We start from the raw sequence: 15,762 nt of genomic DNA on the forward strand, positions 1-15,762 counted from the left end.
CTCTCCCTCCCCCTCCCCCCCCTCCCTCTCCCTCCCCCCTCCCCCCCTCTCCCTCCCCCCTCCCTCTCCCTCCCCCTCCCCCCTCCCTCTCCCTCCCCCTCCCCCCTCCCTCTCCCTCCCCCTCCCCCCTCTCCCTCCCCCTCCCCCCTCTCCCTCCCCCTCCCCCCTCTCCCTCCCCCTCCCCCCTCCCTCTCCCTCCCCCCTCCCTCTCCCTCCCCCTCCCCCCTCTCCCTCCCCCTCCCCCCTCTCCCTCCCCCTCCCCCCTCCCCCTCCCCCCTCCCCCTCCCCCCTCCCCCCTCCCCCTCCCCCCTCCCCCTCCCCCTCCCTCCCCCCCTCCCCCTCCCCTCCCCCCTCCCCCTCCCTCCTCCCCCTCCCTCCTCCCTCCCCCCTCCCCCTCCCCCTCCCCTCCCCCTCCCCCTCCCCTCTCCCTCCCCCTCCCCTCCCTCCCCCTCCCCTCCCCCTCCCCTCCCTCCCTCCCCCCTCCCTCTCCCTCCCCCCTCCCTCTCCCTCCCCCCTCCCTCTCCTCTCCCTCCCCCCTCCCTCTCCTCTCCCTCCCCCTCTCCCCCCCTCCCCCCTCCCTCTCCTCTCCCTCCCCCTCTCCCCCCCTCCCCCCCTCTCCCTCCCTCCCCCCCTCTCCCTCCCCTCCCCCCCTCTCCCTCCCTCCCCTCCCCCCCTCTCCCTCCCTCCCCCTCCCTCTCCCTCCCCCCCTCTCCCTCCCCCCTCTCCCTCCCCCCTCTCCCTTCCCTCCACCTCCTCCCCCCCTCCCCTCCCCCCTTCCCCCCCCTCCCCCCCCTCCCCCCTTCCCCTCCCCTCCCTCCCCTCCCCCCCTCCCCTCCCTCCCCTCCCTCCCCTACCCCCCTCCCCTCCCTCCCCTCCCCCCTCCCCCCCCCCTCCCCCCTTCCCCTACCCCCCTCCCCTCCCCTCCCCCCCTCCCCTCCCCCCTCCCCCCCCTCCCCCCCTCCCCCCCCTTCCCCTTCCCCCCCCTCTCCCCCCCCTTCCCCCCCCTTCCCCTTCCCCCCCCTCTCCCCCCCCTCTCTCTCCCCCCCCTCTCTCCCCCCCATCTCCCTCCCCCCCATCTCCCTCTCCCCCCCCCATCTCCCCCCCCCTCTCCCCCCCCTCTCCCCCCCCCATCTCCCCCTCCCCCCCCCATCTCCCCCTCCCCCCCCATCTCCCCCTCTCCCCCCCCCATCTCCCCCTCCCCCCCCATCTCCCCCTCTCCCCCCCATCTCCCCCTCTCCCCCCCCATCTCCCCCTCTCCCCCCCCCCATCTCCCCCTCCCCCCCCCATCTCCCCCTCCCCCCCCATCTCCCCCTCCCCCCCCATCTCCCCCTCCCCCCCCCATCTCCCCCTCCCATCTCCCCCTCCCCCCCCATCTCCCCCTCCCCCCCCCCATCTCCCCCCCCCCATCTCCCCCTCCCCCCCCCATCTCCCCCCCCCCATCTCCCCCTCCCCCCCCCATCTCCCCCTCCCCCCCCATCTCCCCCTCCCCCCCCCCATCTCCCCCTCCCCCCCCCCCATCTCCCCCTCCCCCCCCCCATCTCCCCCTCCCCCCCCCCATCTCCCTCTCCCCCCCCCCATCTCCCTCTCCCCCCTCCCCGTCTCCCTCTCCCCCCTCCCCATCTCCCTCTCCCCCCCCCATCTCCCTCTCCCCCCCCCCATCTCCCTCTCCCCCCCCCCCATCTCCCTCCCCCCCCCCCCATCTCCCTCTCCCCCCCCCCATCTCCCTCTCCCCCCCCCCATCTCCCTCTCCCCCCCCCCATCTCCCTCTCCCCCCCCCATCTCCCTCTCCCCCCCCCCCATCTCCCTCTCCCCCCCCCCCATCTCCCTCTCCCCCCCCCCCCATCTCCCTCTCCCCCCCCCCCCATCTCCCTCTCCCCCCCCCCCATCTCCCTCTCCCCCCCCCCCCATCTCCCTCTCCCCCCCCCCATCTCCCTCTCCCCCCCCCCCATCTCCCTCTCCCCCCCCCCATCTCCCTCTCCCCCCCCCCCCATCTCCCTCTCCCCCCCCCCCATCTCCCTCTCCCCCCCCCCCATCTCCCTCTCCCCCCCCCCCATCTCCCTCTCCCCCCCCCCCCATCTCCCTCTCCCCCCCCCCCCATCTCCCTCTCCCCCCCCCCCCATCTCCCTCTCCCCCCCCCCCCATCTCCCTCTCCCCCCCCCCCCCATCTCCCTCTCCCCCCCCCCCCCATCTCCCTCTCCCCCCCCCCCCCATCTCCCTCTCCCCCCCCCCCATCTCCCTCTCCCCCCCCCCCATCTCCCTCTCCCCCCCCCCCCATCTCCCTCTCCCCCCCCCCCCATCTCCCTCTCCCCCCCCCCCCCCCATCTCCCTCTCCCCCCCCCCCCATCTCCCTCTCCCCCCCCCCCCATCTCCCTCTCCCCCCCCCCCCATCTCCCTCTCCCCCCCCCCCCCATCTCCCTCTCCCCCCCCCCCCCATCTCCCTCTCCCCCCCCCCCCCATCTCCCTCTCCCCCCCCCCCCATCTCCCTGAGACGCGCAGGCGCAGTGGGTTGCATTGACGCGTCATGAAAGGAGTTTTGTGACGTAGCCGGTGGTGACCATGGGTGATCGGGAGCCGAGCGGCTCGCATCCGCGGTGAAAGGTACCGGGGGGGCGGCTCAGAGGGGAGAGCGGGAGGGATGGCGGGCCGTCACCGCTCGCAGCCCGCTCGGCCTGCCCCATGGCGGTATCGTGCTGCGGTGTGAATGGACTGCTGGCCATTTCCCCCGGCGCGGTGGTGGGGGGCGGAGCGGCTCCGGCCAGGTCGGTGTGGGCAGCCCCGGGCCGGGCTGCGGGCGGGGTGCGAACTCGACGATGATGATCGCCTTCGCGGTCTTGAGGATCTCAGACCCCGAGCTTGTCACGGCCCAAGGCAGGAGGGTCACACCACGGGTGCTCCCTGATGCCAGTGGGTTCGAAGCCACGCTTGTCATGTCAGCCTTGCATTGCAAATGATAAAGTGTGCCTTGTATAAAGAATGAAACGAGGGTTGAATTGGTTATAGTACTGGAGACGTGTCTTCCGGAGCTACCCGTGTAGCCAAACTCTTGTAGTGCATTTACAACACAATCCGACAATGTGGAAAAGTGCCCAGGTATGGCGTTCACAAAAACAGGATAAATCCAATCCGGCGAATTGTATGTCAGTTTTCTCTGAATTGTGATAATAGTACTGTCAAATAGCACATATTCTCCAATAACCTGGGCGTTGATGCCCAGTCTGGATTTTGCCAGGATCACTCAGCAGATAGCCAGTAGTGAGGTGAGAGTGACTACCCTTAACGCAATTCAGCAACTGATGGTCTGTGGTATCAAGGAGTTCTGGTAAAACTGAAGCCAGTAACCATCAAAGGGAAAACGGCAAGCACAACGGAACATCTCTACAGGAGTTCCTTAGGGCAGTATCCCTCGCCCAAACATCTTGAGCTGCATCCTCAATGACTTCCTTCTGTCATAAGGCAGCAGTGGGTATATTTGTTGATGATTGTGCTATATTCAGTTCCATTTACATCTCTTCAATAAATGAAGCAGACCTAGGTAACAAAAATTTGAAGTGCATCTGAAATCTGACTTAAAATAGAAATAGAGTGCTGGAAGCACTCAGCAGGCCATAGAGTCGTACAGCATGGAAACAGGCCCTTTGGCCCAACCGGTCCATGCTGACCAAGATGCCCCGTCCAAGCTAATCCCATTTGTCGGCATTTGGACCATAAGATAAGATTTCTTTATTAGTCACATGTACATCGAAACACACAGTGAAATGCATCTTTTTGCGTAGTGTTCTGGGGGCAGCCTGCCAGTGTCGCCATGCTTCCAATGCCAACATAGCATGCCCACAACTTCCTAACCCGTACATCTTTGGAATGTTGTAGGAAACCGGAACACCCGGAAGAAACCCACACAGACACGGGGAGAATGTACAAGCTCCTTACAGACAGTGGCCGGAATTGAACCCAGGTCGCTGGCACTGTAAAGCATTATGCTAACCGCTACACTACCGTGATTCATGTACCTGTCCAACTATCTTTTAAAAGTTGTTAATGCACCTGCCTCAACCACTTCCTCTGGCAGCTCATTCCACATGGATACCACCCTTTGTGTAAAACAAAAAGTTGCCCCTCATTCTTGGTAAAATGTTTTTATCAAAATATGGCCATAAGATAAACGCTTTTATCTCTGATAAAAGTCCCCAGTTATGTGCTTGTTTCAGACGTAACACCACAATCTTAATCAGTGCCTTGGCTTTAACAATCTTCACGTTTTAAATATTGTCCTTCTGTGCTGGCACATTCTTTGCATTTAGCAAAATTTCTTGACTTAATGACCCTTCACGCTTTGCTTCTTGACTTTGTGCCACGGAGTATACTTGCAGTTCGTCAATCTTTATAACACTGTTCATTCTCAGTAATGATAGTAAAACACTGACATCAGGAACAATTTTAAATAAGGTTATATTTCTGAAATAGTTCACTACTTAAGCAACCTCTTACATATCCTTCCTTTTAATAACATGGCAGATCTTTTGCCTCAAGTCCGCTTCCTTGCCCAATAATATCCTTTAGTTACCTTCCAGTCCAAAATGCTGTCAGTCACAGCCTTGAATGTAGTAACTGACTAAGCATCTACAGCATCTGAGGCTGGGGAATTTCAATGATTTACTGTCTACTGAGTGAAAAGGTTTGTCCTTCACAAATGATGATAGTCCTCAATGATTATCCTCTTTTCCTGAGATATATGCCCCTAGTTCTAGCCTGTCCAGTAGGGAAACTGTTTCTCAGCACCTATCACATCAAGCATATCAGAATCTTAGAACATAGAACAGTACAGCATAGGAACAGATCCTTCTGCCCACAATGTTGTGCCAAACTAATTAAGCTAATGACACTGAATTAAACTAATCCCTTCTGCCTGCACATGCTCCATATCCCTCCACCTTCAGCATATTCATGTGCCTGTCTAAGAGCCTCTTAAATGCCTCTATTGCATCTGCCTCCACCACCACCCCTTGCATCGCATTCCAGGCAACCACTACTCTCTGTGTAAAAACAAAACTTGCCCTGCACATCTCCTTTGAACCTTGCCCCTCCCACCATAGTGTTAGACATTCAACTCTAGGGGGAAAGAAATACTGGTTGTCTACACTATTTATTCCTCTCATAATTTTATAAACCTATCAGGTCTTCCCTCTGTCTCTACCACTCCAGAGAAAACAACCCTAGTCTGTCTAACCTCTCCTTGTCGCACATGCCCTCCAATCCAGGCAGCATCCTGGTAAACCTCTTCTGCACCCTCTCCAAAGCCTCCACATCCTTCCTATAATGGGGCAACCAGAATTGAATGCAATAGTCCCAACCCTTCCCAGTTCTAGATAACACCACTAAAGGATAAAAACCTCTCAGCATCTATCTTGTCATTCCCACTCAGTATCTTATATTTTTCAAAAAGGTAACTTCTCATTGTTCTAAACTCTAAAATTCCCCTCTACCGTAGCTGACAGAGTTCTTGAATACATCCTGTCTATTTCCAGCATCGCTGCTTTCACCTCTTCACCTTCTAGTCAGGACAACGATAGAGTTCCTCTGCTCCTCACTTTTCACTCTACCAATCTCTGCATTCAAAGGATTATCCTTCACAATTTCCACCAGTTTGAATGAGATTTCATCACCAGACACATTTTCTGTTCCCTTGCCTTTCAGCATTGCAAAGGGACTGTTTTCTTTCTGACTGCCTGCTCCTACTACTCTCTCTACTAACCGCTCCCCTTCTATTCACTTTGCTTGCCTATTCACTTGCAGGAGATGCAACACCTCTTTCCGACCATCCAGGGACTTGCACAATCCTTCTAAATGAGACAGCCATTTATTTGCACTCCTTCCAATCTTGTGTAGTGCTCTTGGTGTCTTCTCTACATTGGAGAAACCGAATGCAGATTGGTTGCAAAGCTCCCAGTTACCTACCACTTTCATTCTGCATTACTCTCCCACTCTTGCCTATCTGGCTGTGGCCTCCTTCACTATTATAATGAGCATCTCATCTTCCCTCTCAACATGTTGCAGCTTCTGGACTCAGTGTTGAATTCTTTAATATCAGATAACTTGTTTTCTTTGTCTGCATCAGAACTGGCCATTTCTGCTGTAAGTCATCCACCTAAGATATTGGCTCAGTTTTTCTCTCTCCACAAGCACAGCCTGACTTGCTTGACATGCCTAACTGTATTTTATGTCATTTTACATTCCTTTGTATATATTCTCAGTCTTTAACTTACCCCAGTTCATGGCTTTTGTTCATTTTCTCTCTTTTTAACTGTTCTCATTAACCCATCAACTGAATATTCCCTGTAACTGATCACCATGGCAGCCCTCGCCTCACCCTGAAGGAAGTCTTTAAAATTAATATTATCAATCTACAGCATTTCATCTTTAATACTTGCAGGAAAGTATTATTTTACTCCATCATTTTCAAGTTCAAGCTTATTGTCATAGGCATACGACAGGGTATAAATGTCATGAAAATGAGCTTTTTGCAGCCAATACGCTGAAGGAAATAGAATTTACTAACAACTTAAAGAACTAATTGAAGGTTTACCGTCCAATTGCATTTGTTTAAATAGGTTTTATTGTTTTCCTGCTTGGTTGATTCTCCTGTTGCTTATTCATCTATGCCATATTCTGGATTACTGGCAATCAGAACTACTCAGTTAACCATGTATCAATGGAAAACAAAAGTTCTTCATGTTATGGTGGCCTTCACATTTTATTTTAATGGCGCTAATAATAAATTATTCCTGTTTGCAGTAACTAAATGTAACTATAAAGAAAACTATGCATTTACAGATGTAAGTGCTCTTAACAGCTTGTGTTGAATTTTACAATAGGCTTCTTACCGCATTGTAAGGGCTTCTGACACTTAAGGTCAGCATGTTATGTATTTAATTGGGTAGAGCAATTTCCAGGAATACCTAAAGGGCAGCAGTTTGTTATTGAAAGGAGATTTGTGTGGTGTCTTTCAATTGGATATATTCCCAGTGTGCCTCAGCAAAGCTATATGAGCTCCCTTGGATTCTGAAGAGTTGGACGTATTTGGAAGACGGGTGCACCAAAGGATAGAGTTCATGTTTGGAGCTGAGGCCACCTTGCATTCAGAATGCACGTGCAAGCTGCATGTTGGCCAACAGCTCCCTTGTACCCGATTTACAATGAGGAAGTATTTTTGGGAGCAGAAGCATGATGAATGTGTGTTCCTAGCTTTTCTTGTGGGGAAGTCTTCAACTATGATGGAGTCATAGAGTTGTACAGCATAGAAACAGGCCCTTCGGCCCACTGTGTCTATGCCGACCATCGTGCCTTTCTATTACTAAACTCACTTGCCTATATGAATTCCATATCCCTTGATGCCCTGCTCATTAAAGTACCTGTCCCGATACCTGTTAACTGCCTCTACCTCCTCCTCCTCCTCCTCAGGTAGTTCAGTTCTTTGTGTGAAAAGATTACACCCTTTAAACCTCCTTCTTCTCACCTAAAACCTATGCCTTCTAGTTTTAGACTCCTCTACTATAGGAAACAGATTCTGGCTAGATACCCTGTCTATGACTCTAATAATTTTATATACCTTTATCATGTCGCCTCTCAGCCTTCTTCATTCCAAGGAAAACGGACCTAACCTATCCAATCTCTCCCGATAATTCACATCCTCCAATCTAGGCAACAACCTTGTGAATCTTTTCTGGATCCTCTCTAGCTCACATCCTTCCTATAGTGCGGTGACCAGAACTGCTCAAAATACTCCCAACATTTGGTACAACTGTTACACAAACTCTTATACTTGTTGGCTTGGCCAATGAAGGCAAGCATGCTGTATGCCTTCCTCACCACCCTGTCTCCCTGTGTTCCCATTTTTAGGGAACGTGTGCTAGTACTCAAGGTCTCTCTGTTCAACAACACTCCCCAGAGCACTGTCACTTCACTGTGTATGTCCTGCCCTGGTTTAGCTTCTCAAAATGCATTATTTTGCACTTGCCCAAGTTAAATTCCATCTGCTATTCCCTTGCCGGTTTTCCTAGTTGATCTCTATTGTGTTGTAACTTGGATAACTTTGTTCACTATACCACCAGTTTTGGTGTCACCTGCAAACTTACTAATCACGTCACCCACATTCTCATTCAAATCTTTCATATATATGACAAACAACCAATGTGTTGGAAATTTTGGGAAGTGTCATTTACATCATTGTATACGAATTGTCAACTATTTGTAGACTTCCGTATTTGTCTCAAAATGCTTTGGGATGTTTTGTTCAAAGTGGCTGTAAGTCAATGAAAAAAATTGCTGAACTGGCCAGGTTGAAGTGTGCTTTATGCTTTAGTTGTTAGGAGGTTTCTCAGTAGGGCCAGCAATCCCAAAAGCGGGATATCGCCGAGCCCCTCTCCCCCAATGTTTACTCTTCATTATTTATTCTTCAGATAATGAATGCACCATGAAATACCTCTGACTGCCAAAAGTAGGACCTTTATTGTCTAGTCTGGATATTTATAGCACATGCCCTCTATACGGTTTACTAACCATTTTCCTTCGTAGATTGACCTATCCCTTTGCATTCGTATTTGCGTTCTCTCAGACTGAGTTACTCCTTGTGTGCGGAACTCTTGCAGTAATTGTCTCACATTTAGAACTTTTCCGAGCGAAAAGGTCCATTCTTCACTCAGTCCTAAATGATTGTCCTCTTAAGACTTGTGTTCCTAGTTCTGGACTATACAGCAGGGCAAATAGATTCTCAGCACCTTTTGCGTCAAGCATATCAGAATCTCATATGTTTCAACGTGGTCACCTCTCACTCTTTTAAACTGAGTGGGATGAGCCTGTTCTCATTAATGGAACAATTTCCTTATCTCAAGGAACAAGGATGTATTGAATGCTTTAGGAAAGAGGTTAAAATTAAGGAGAAGGTACAGAAAAATATTATTAATAGGAATGAAATGCTTTATTTGTTATGACAGACTGTTAAAAATGACTTGTTTTCACAAGAACAGAGAATGCTAAATGAAATCTAAATATGGTGTTCAAAATTGAGAGGTTTATCATGTTAAATAGGGGTGAGGGTGACTGGAAGATAAATATTTTCAGGTTACTAAAAGAACATGGGGAGATTATATTGGACTCTGCTCAACAAGGACTGTTTGGTTAGGCATTCAGCCAGCTCTCTTAGCATGACTTCATATCCCTTCATATTCTCCCTCTTCATTTCTATGTTAGCATTTTATTATTTTTTAGAATATTGGAACATTTTTAGCCCATTAGAATTTTATTGCTCTTCCTTCAATGTTGCACCAACTTTTTCTGTAATCTTCAGTTACTCTCCATGCATATCTTGTGGTTGAGTTGTTTCCTTACCTCTTTATACCCTGATATACATAATTTTTCCCAGAAAGCAGCCTTTCATTGTGCCCATTTCTATTTATTTCATTCCTTCAATAAGCTTAGTTCCATCCTAAAGTAAACTGTCCAGTCCTTTTAAAGTGATGGGGCAGTTAAATCAGCTCGAATTTTATTTAACATTCAGGTGGCTTAAAAATATTGATACAGCTTTTAGTTATTGGAATTTTATTTCAAAAGTTTGGAACATTGGAAGGTACATTTATTCCATGGGGAAATGCTTCTCCTTTTTGGTTAGAAATCCAAAAACTATCTATGACCTAAAATGGTTGATATCAATTGTCATTGTAGGAGACAAATACGCTTTTATTGGCATCTTATCAGTGCAGGAACAGTTGAGAACTAGTACAAAAATTGGAATAACTTCGATCTTGCTGTGCAAAGTTATATGAAAATGTTTGGTTGCATAAGGAAAATTCCTCTGCTCACAATAAATAAAATTGAGGTGTATGCAAATGGGAAAGTGAATTTAAAATATGTATGGAGACGATGAGGATTCATTTTACAATCATGACAGAGGCATAAGGTTAATGTAATGTAAACTGAATTGCCTCTACAGTGGAACTACATAAACTTCATTGCTATTTCAATATTAGCTTGCATGTGACTTTTTGATATTACATTGCAGATGAATTCCTTCAACAAGCGCAATAAAACAGGACCAAAGCTAAATCCGCCTACTTCAAGAACGTACGCCTTCCGGCCCTCAAGGACCAATGGCTGGAGCTGGCCACCACATCCATATCAGATAGCCTGTTGGATGTCCTACTTGTACTGTGCTACCGTTGTATTAGGCATACTTATCCCCCTTCTTCCAACTCACTGGTTACCTGCTGGCTATATTGTATCTTTTTTTATTATAACCATAAGACCTTACTGATATCCATTCAAGGAAGCAGTTGCCACTACTCCACAACCTCATCTGTTTCCGTTCAGTGTCACGTGTTTGATGACAATTTACTTCTTGCACCATAGTTGGTCCACGAATGGAATAGCAGACTCTAATTTTAGTGAGCATGAAAATTTAAATGAATTTGTGCTGAGAAAGAATTGTAATAGAAGTGGGCAATAATCACTTTGTAAAATATACTTGCATGCATTTTATAATTAAATTTATTCTTCTGATTTAGCACATGTTGTTGTAATAAAGCAGACCCTAAGACACTAAAGTGACTAGAAGACCAGGCAATCTTACTGCAAATGGCTGGCAAGGACCTCCTGACTCTGGAGGCACACAAATAAGAGAATCATATCATAGAATGGTTACAGCACAGAAGGAGGCCATTTGGAGAATTGTGTCCATGCCAGTTTTCTACCGGTGCAACTTGTTAGTTCCATCCACCAGCCCTTTCTCCATAGCCTTACAAGTTTTCCTTCGCCGTTCATTCATCCAATTCCCTCTTCAAGGCCACAATGGAACCTGCCTCCACCACATTTACGGATAGTACATTCCACATTCTAGCTATATGTTGCATTAAAAAAATCTTAATACTGGATTTTTCCTTACGAAACCTGTTCCAGGCAGTTGGCTGACTGCTGTTGATATTCAGAGTTGGTTAAAGAGTGGAGTTCTGATGATGGAGAGCAGGAATTAACTATTTGATGGACCTAAATACAAAGACAGAATGGAATCCATTTTCCCAATAAAAAAAATCTTAATCTTCTTTCCCTTAATTTTATAGCTGTGGCCTCTAGTTCTTGACCTCTTCACCAAAGGGAACAGCTTCCCACTATCCACCCTGTCCAGACCCCTCATTATTTTATATTTTACTATCAAAATCTCCACTCAGCTTTCTCTTCTCTAATATGTCTCAGTAATTATTGCCCCTCATTCCAGGAACTATTCTTGTAAATCATTCTTGAACTCTCTAAAACCCTCACATCTTTTCTATCATGTGGTGACCAGAATTGAATATGATACTCCAGCTGGTGCTGGACTGTTGTTTTGTAAAGTTTCAGCATGACTTCTGTTTCTTTTGATAAAACCCAAAGTCATGTGCAACTTACTTGAAACTTTCAATGACTGGTGCAAGCACACCACAGGTCGCTCTGCTCCTGCAAGCCTACATCTTAGGATCTTATCTGATACTGGTATGTTCCTTATGAAACCTGTTCCAGGCAGTTGGCTGACTGCAGTTGATATTCAGAGTTGGTCAAAGAATAGAGTTCTGATGATGGAGAGCAGGAATTAACTATTTGATGGACCTAAATACAAAGACAGAATGGAATCCATTTTCCCAAAATAAAAAAAGGAAATGTTTATGTCCCATTTATTCTAAAGGAAAGCTTTACAAATTGGTCATAAAAAAAGAAAGAACTTTCATGTATATTATGTTTTGTAAGACTTTGGGATTCCCCAGGGCACCTTAACACTAATTAAGTACTTTAACATGAACAACTCAAACTCCTTCTATGCCACAGCATCAAATTTGATAATGCTTCATTGAAGCACCTTTACTACAGTATTATTTATCTGCAAGTTGTTGACCAGGAGAGGTACCCTACTTGTAAAATAGATAGGGGCTTGATTTATTATTGTATCTAGAATAGTCACCCTCCCATGGCGTTATAATGAATGTAGTTTATTTGCTCAACTCTATTTGGACTTGAACATTCAACCTAATTTGAGAGTGCTACAACCAAGCCAAAGGTGGCAACTGAACGAAGTGTAATATTAATCGAATTATCTGTCAGATATAAGTGATACAAAAACATGAGAAATATTGCATGAATTATGTTGAGAGCTAGCAGTAATGTAGCAAAAATCAACTGGGGAACGAGGAAGCTGTTCCACAGGGCAGGCTTTACTTAAATCGGGGTTAATCACCATCATAATAAATCTAATAACTAGGGTTATAGTAAAGGCCTTAAATAGTGGATGGGGGGTGAATTGTAAAGAGTATAAGAGAAAAGACAAATAATAGTGTGGTATAGAAAGTGGGTATTGATATCTAGAGTCTGTCAGAAAGGGACAGTGCATACGAACATAAGAGCATAGTGGACTCGGAATCATAGCAAGGAAATATGGTAGAAAGACAAAATCCAAGGCTTTATCCGAATGTATACAGTATTTGCAACATAATAAGCAAATTAATGGCGCTAATAGAAATAAATGGATATGATAAGTTGCTATTACAGAGACATGGTTGCATAGTGATCAAGGTTGGGTATTAAATATTCCAGGAAAATTTTAAATGAGATAAACTGGAAGAGGAGGTATCCCTTATACTTTGGATAAGGGAAGTAGAATGGAAAGATTTTAGTTCAAAAAATGAAATAGAGTTAGTTTGGGTGTAGCTATGAAACCTCAAAGATGCGACTTCTCTGTAGGCCCTGAAACAGTAATGGCAATGTAGGTCATAGTAAATGTCAGGAATTTGCATTTATATGTTTTTGGAGTGATTTAGAAATTGACACAGGAGTCTAAGGAAGAGTGATCACAATATGATTGAATTTTTATAAAATAAAATTATCAGTGATTTGGTTCAATCTTAAATTTGAGTTGTAAATTTGAATAAGGTAAACTACAAAAAACATAGGCATATGTTGTCTGTAGTAGATGGGGAAACTACATTAAAAGATACGACTGTAAACAAACAATGGCTAACATTTAAAGAATTAATGCATAGATTACAACAAATGTATTTCCCTTTAAAGCACAGCAGGAAAACTGATTCATCCATGGCTATCAGAAAAGTTCTGTTAGATCAGAGGAAAGGTATATACTATTGCCAAAAGAAACAATAAGCCCAAAGACTGGGGACATAACAGAATTCAGCAAAAGAGGACAAGGTATTACTTAGGAAAAGTAAAGCCGAATATGACATGAGAGTGATTCAAGAAGAAAGTTAAACTGACTGTAAAGGCTTTCTTTGTAAAAGAAAATCATATTGACACTACACAATCCTGTTTTTTTTTGCACTCTATTGCCACTTCCTTAGTAATAGATTCCAGCATCCTCCATACAACTGATCTCAGGCTAAGTGGTCCACAGTTCCTTGTTTTCTCTCTCCCTTCTTTCTTAAATAGTGGGGTCACATTTCCTATATTCCAATCTGTGGAAACTGATCGAGAATCATTGAAATTTTGGAAGATGACAGCCAGTGCATTCATTGTCATCATCTTTAATAATTTTCCTGTGCTTTTTGTTAATAGAGCTGCAAATTATTGTACCCTTAACAAATTAGGGTTCTCAACAGGATCATTGTTTTTCTCTAAACATCCAACTAATTTATGCAATTGAAATGAAGGAATTATGGCAATAAAATCTGAACGTTAATCACGAAGAAAAAAACTACCATACTCCTGTACATTCAGAGGATTTTCATGTACCAAGTTTGTTTCAAGTCTTTGCATTCGCTTCTTAGATAAACAGCTAAAGCAGGTGCATATAGTAGCTTAATCACTTAAATGATAATGTACATAAATTTACTCGAGATTACATTGCACTCACCTAGATTACTGTTTTCTGGAGATGAAATCTTTATATGGCATGTAAAATCTCATGAAAACATAACTAATAATGTGAATAACAAAGTGAATTAGTGGAGCAGAGTTTAACACATGCAGCCTGATGATTTTGCCATCTTGGAAGAACTTCATTAGCCATTTTTTCCAAAATTCATGCATGCATTTCAGAATTATTCACTTATGTAATTCTAAGAAATTTTGGTGTGAATAAAATTTATTATATTATTTTACTTGGGTGATCGTATGTGTTAATTTTCAGCTTTGTAGCAATAATGCAAAATATTTGAATCGGATCAAAGCTGAGATGGCTGGTTTGAATAATGTGTGTCTTAATGTGTGTACAAAAGTACTGTGTTTGATACCATCAGCTATAAAATTCTAGGTAGTTATTTAGCTTTTTCATGTATAGTTTTATATCACAGTTTTAAAACTTATATGTAAAGTTTTACAATATGTCATCCATAATATTCGGAACTTTTTAACCTTAACCCTTTTTAGTGGTTTGGTATTGTGTTTACTTGCCACGTGGTTTTTCACCTGATTGCAGCCAGCATCGACCCAGCTGATGATAATGTTCGAGCCAAGAGCTATAAGAAAACACGTACAGTGTTTGACCGCAGCAGACATAAACATGTTATCGAAAATCGTCACTGCTTTCTTTGTGAAGTTGATGTGTAAGTGCTGGACAGAATAATGCTTTTATTGCTTAGAGCTGAAAAATATACAAAGTAGAGGATCATCTAAGTTCTTTTGATAGTCGGAGCAGGCTTGAGGGACGTTATATCCTACCTCTGACCATATTTCTTTGGTTCCTTATGATGGCCTAAGCCATTATAATAATACAAAGTCATGTATATTACCCAGTGCAGATTTAATTGAAATTGTCCAAACTGAATTCAGATTTAATTGGACAATTTCAACTGAATCTGTATTCTTTACAGTTAGCCATTATTATTAACAGTATTGGGCTCCAACAGGTGAAATTATTTTATACCTTTATAGTAATTGCAAATTATTGCAGTAGAGTTGTCAAATTGATTGAAAAACTTTGCAGTGATGAAATTGTTATTGCAACTGCTCCTAAGCAACCCAAGTTCACTACACTGCAGGTTTACCACAGTCAATTTTGATATTGAAGAAAAATATGCAAATGCTAAGTAAGCTTTTTAGAAAATATGATTTTCAGTACATTCTGAATAAAACTGCACATTAACAGTACTGTATTATCTATTGAACATTTCAGAAATACACGTAATAAGACAGTTTCATATATCCCTATAATATATTGGCAAAGAAATTCGTTTGCAATATAGCTGTTGAGAAAATGACTACACAAGAGTTGTTGGTGTTGAACTTGTCAGTATTATTGAATTCATTTCCCTTGTCAGCATGCCTATAATGTGTAAGCTATAAAATTTTAGTACAATTACACAATCTCATTTAACTATACAAAGTAATGCATTTATTTTCAGCATTTAATAGTTTATTTTGTAAGTTTTTACCCATAATTGCCCACCCTTAGAGTCAAATTGTCTTTCTATGACTCAATTTATGTAAATACATTTGTGTTGGACTGATGCATGAGATTGGTGCAGAAGTTGCATTTAAATTCCGATCGTATTTACATAGTATTACAAATTGTAAAAGCTTCATTGATACCGTATTGTTTGCTGAGTTATGGTTCCCTTTGATTCACTGGTAGTTAACTTAATTTTGACAGTCAAGCAATGGATTCCGGTCTGAAGGAGGAGAATGTTAGATGTGAGGCAAAAAATTTAAAATATTACATCAATAAAGCAGTCAGCAGAGGTGTAGAGTGAAATGTTTCAAGTACCCTATCCAATTAATGGCAATAAAACAAATACGGTA

At 45.1% G+C, this 15,762-nt stretch overlaps 1 protein-coding gene across 2 annotated transcripts in view; it reads left to right on the forward strand.

Annotated features, from left to right (window-relative positions):
* The first annotated feature begins 2,505 nt into the window (after positions 1-2,505).
* Positions 2,506-15,762, forward strand: part of zdhhc1 (zinc finger DHHC-type containing 1) — a 47,491-nt gene continuing 34,234 nt past the window's right edge. Inside the window, exons 1-3 of one of the 2 annotated variants that reach the window (XM_052028674.1) lie at positions 2,506-2,598; positions 10,052-10,267; positions 14,392-14,567. In XM_052028674.1, coding sequence (XP_051884634.1) covers positions 10,052-10,267; positions 14,392-14,567 — 392 coding nt within the window. In that variant the 5' untranslated portion in view covers positions 2,506-2,598. The other variant, XM_052028675.1, reaches the window with a different exon arrangement.

The sequence above is a fragment of the Pristis pectinata genome, chromosome 13 (assembly GCF_009764475.1).
Source record: "Pristis pectinata isolate sPriPec2 chromosome 13, sPriPec2.1.pri, whole genome shotgun sequence".
NCBI lineage: Eukaryota > Metazoa > Chordata > Chondrichthyes > Rhinopristiformes > Pristidae > Pristis > Pristis pectinata.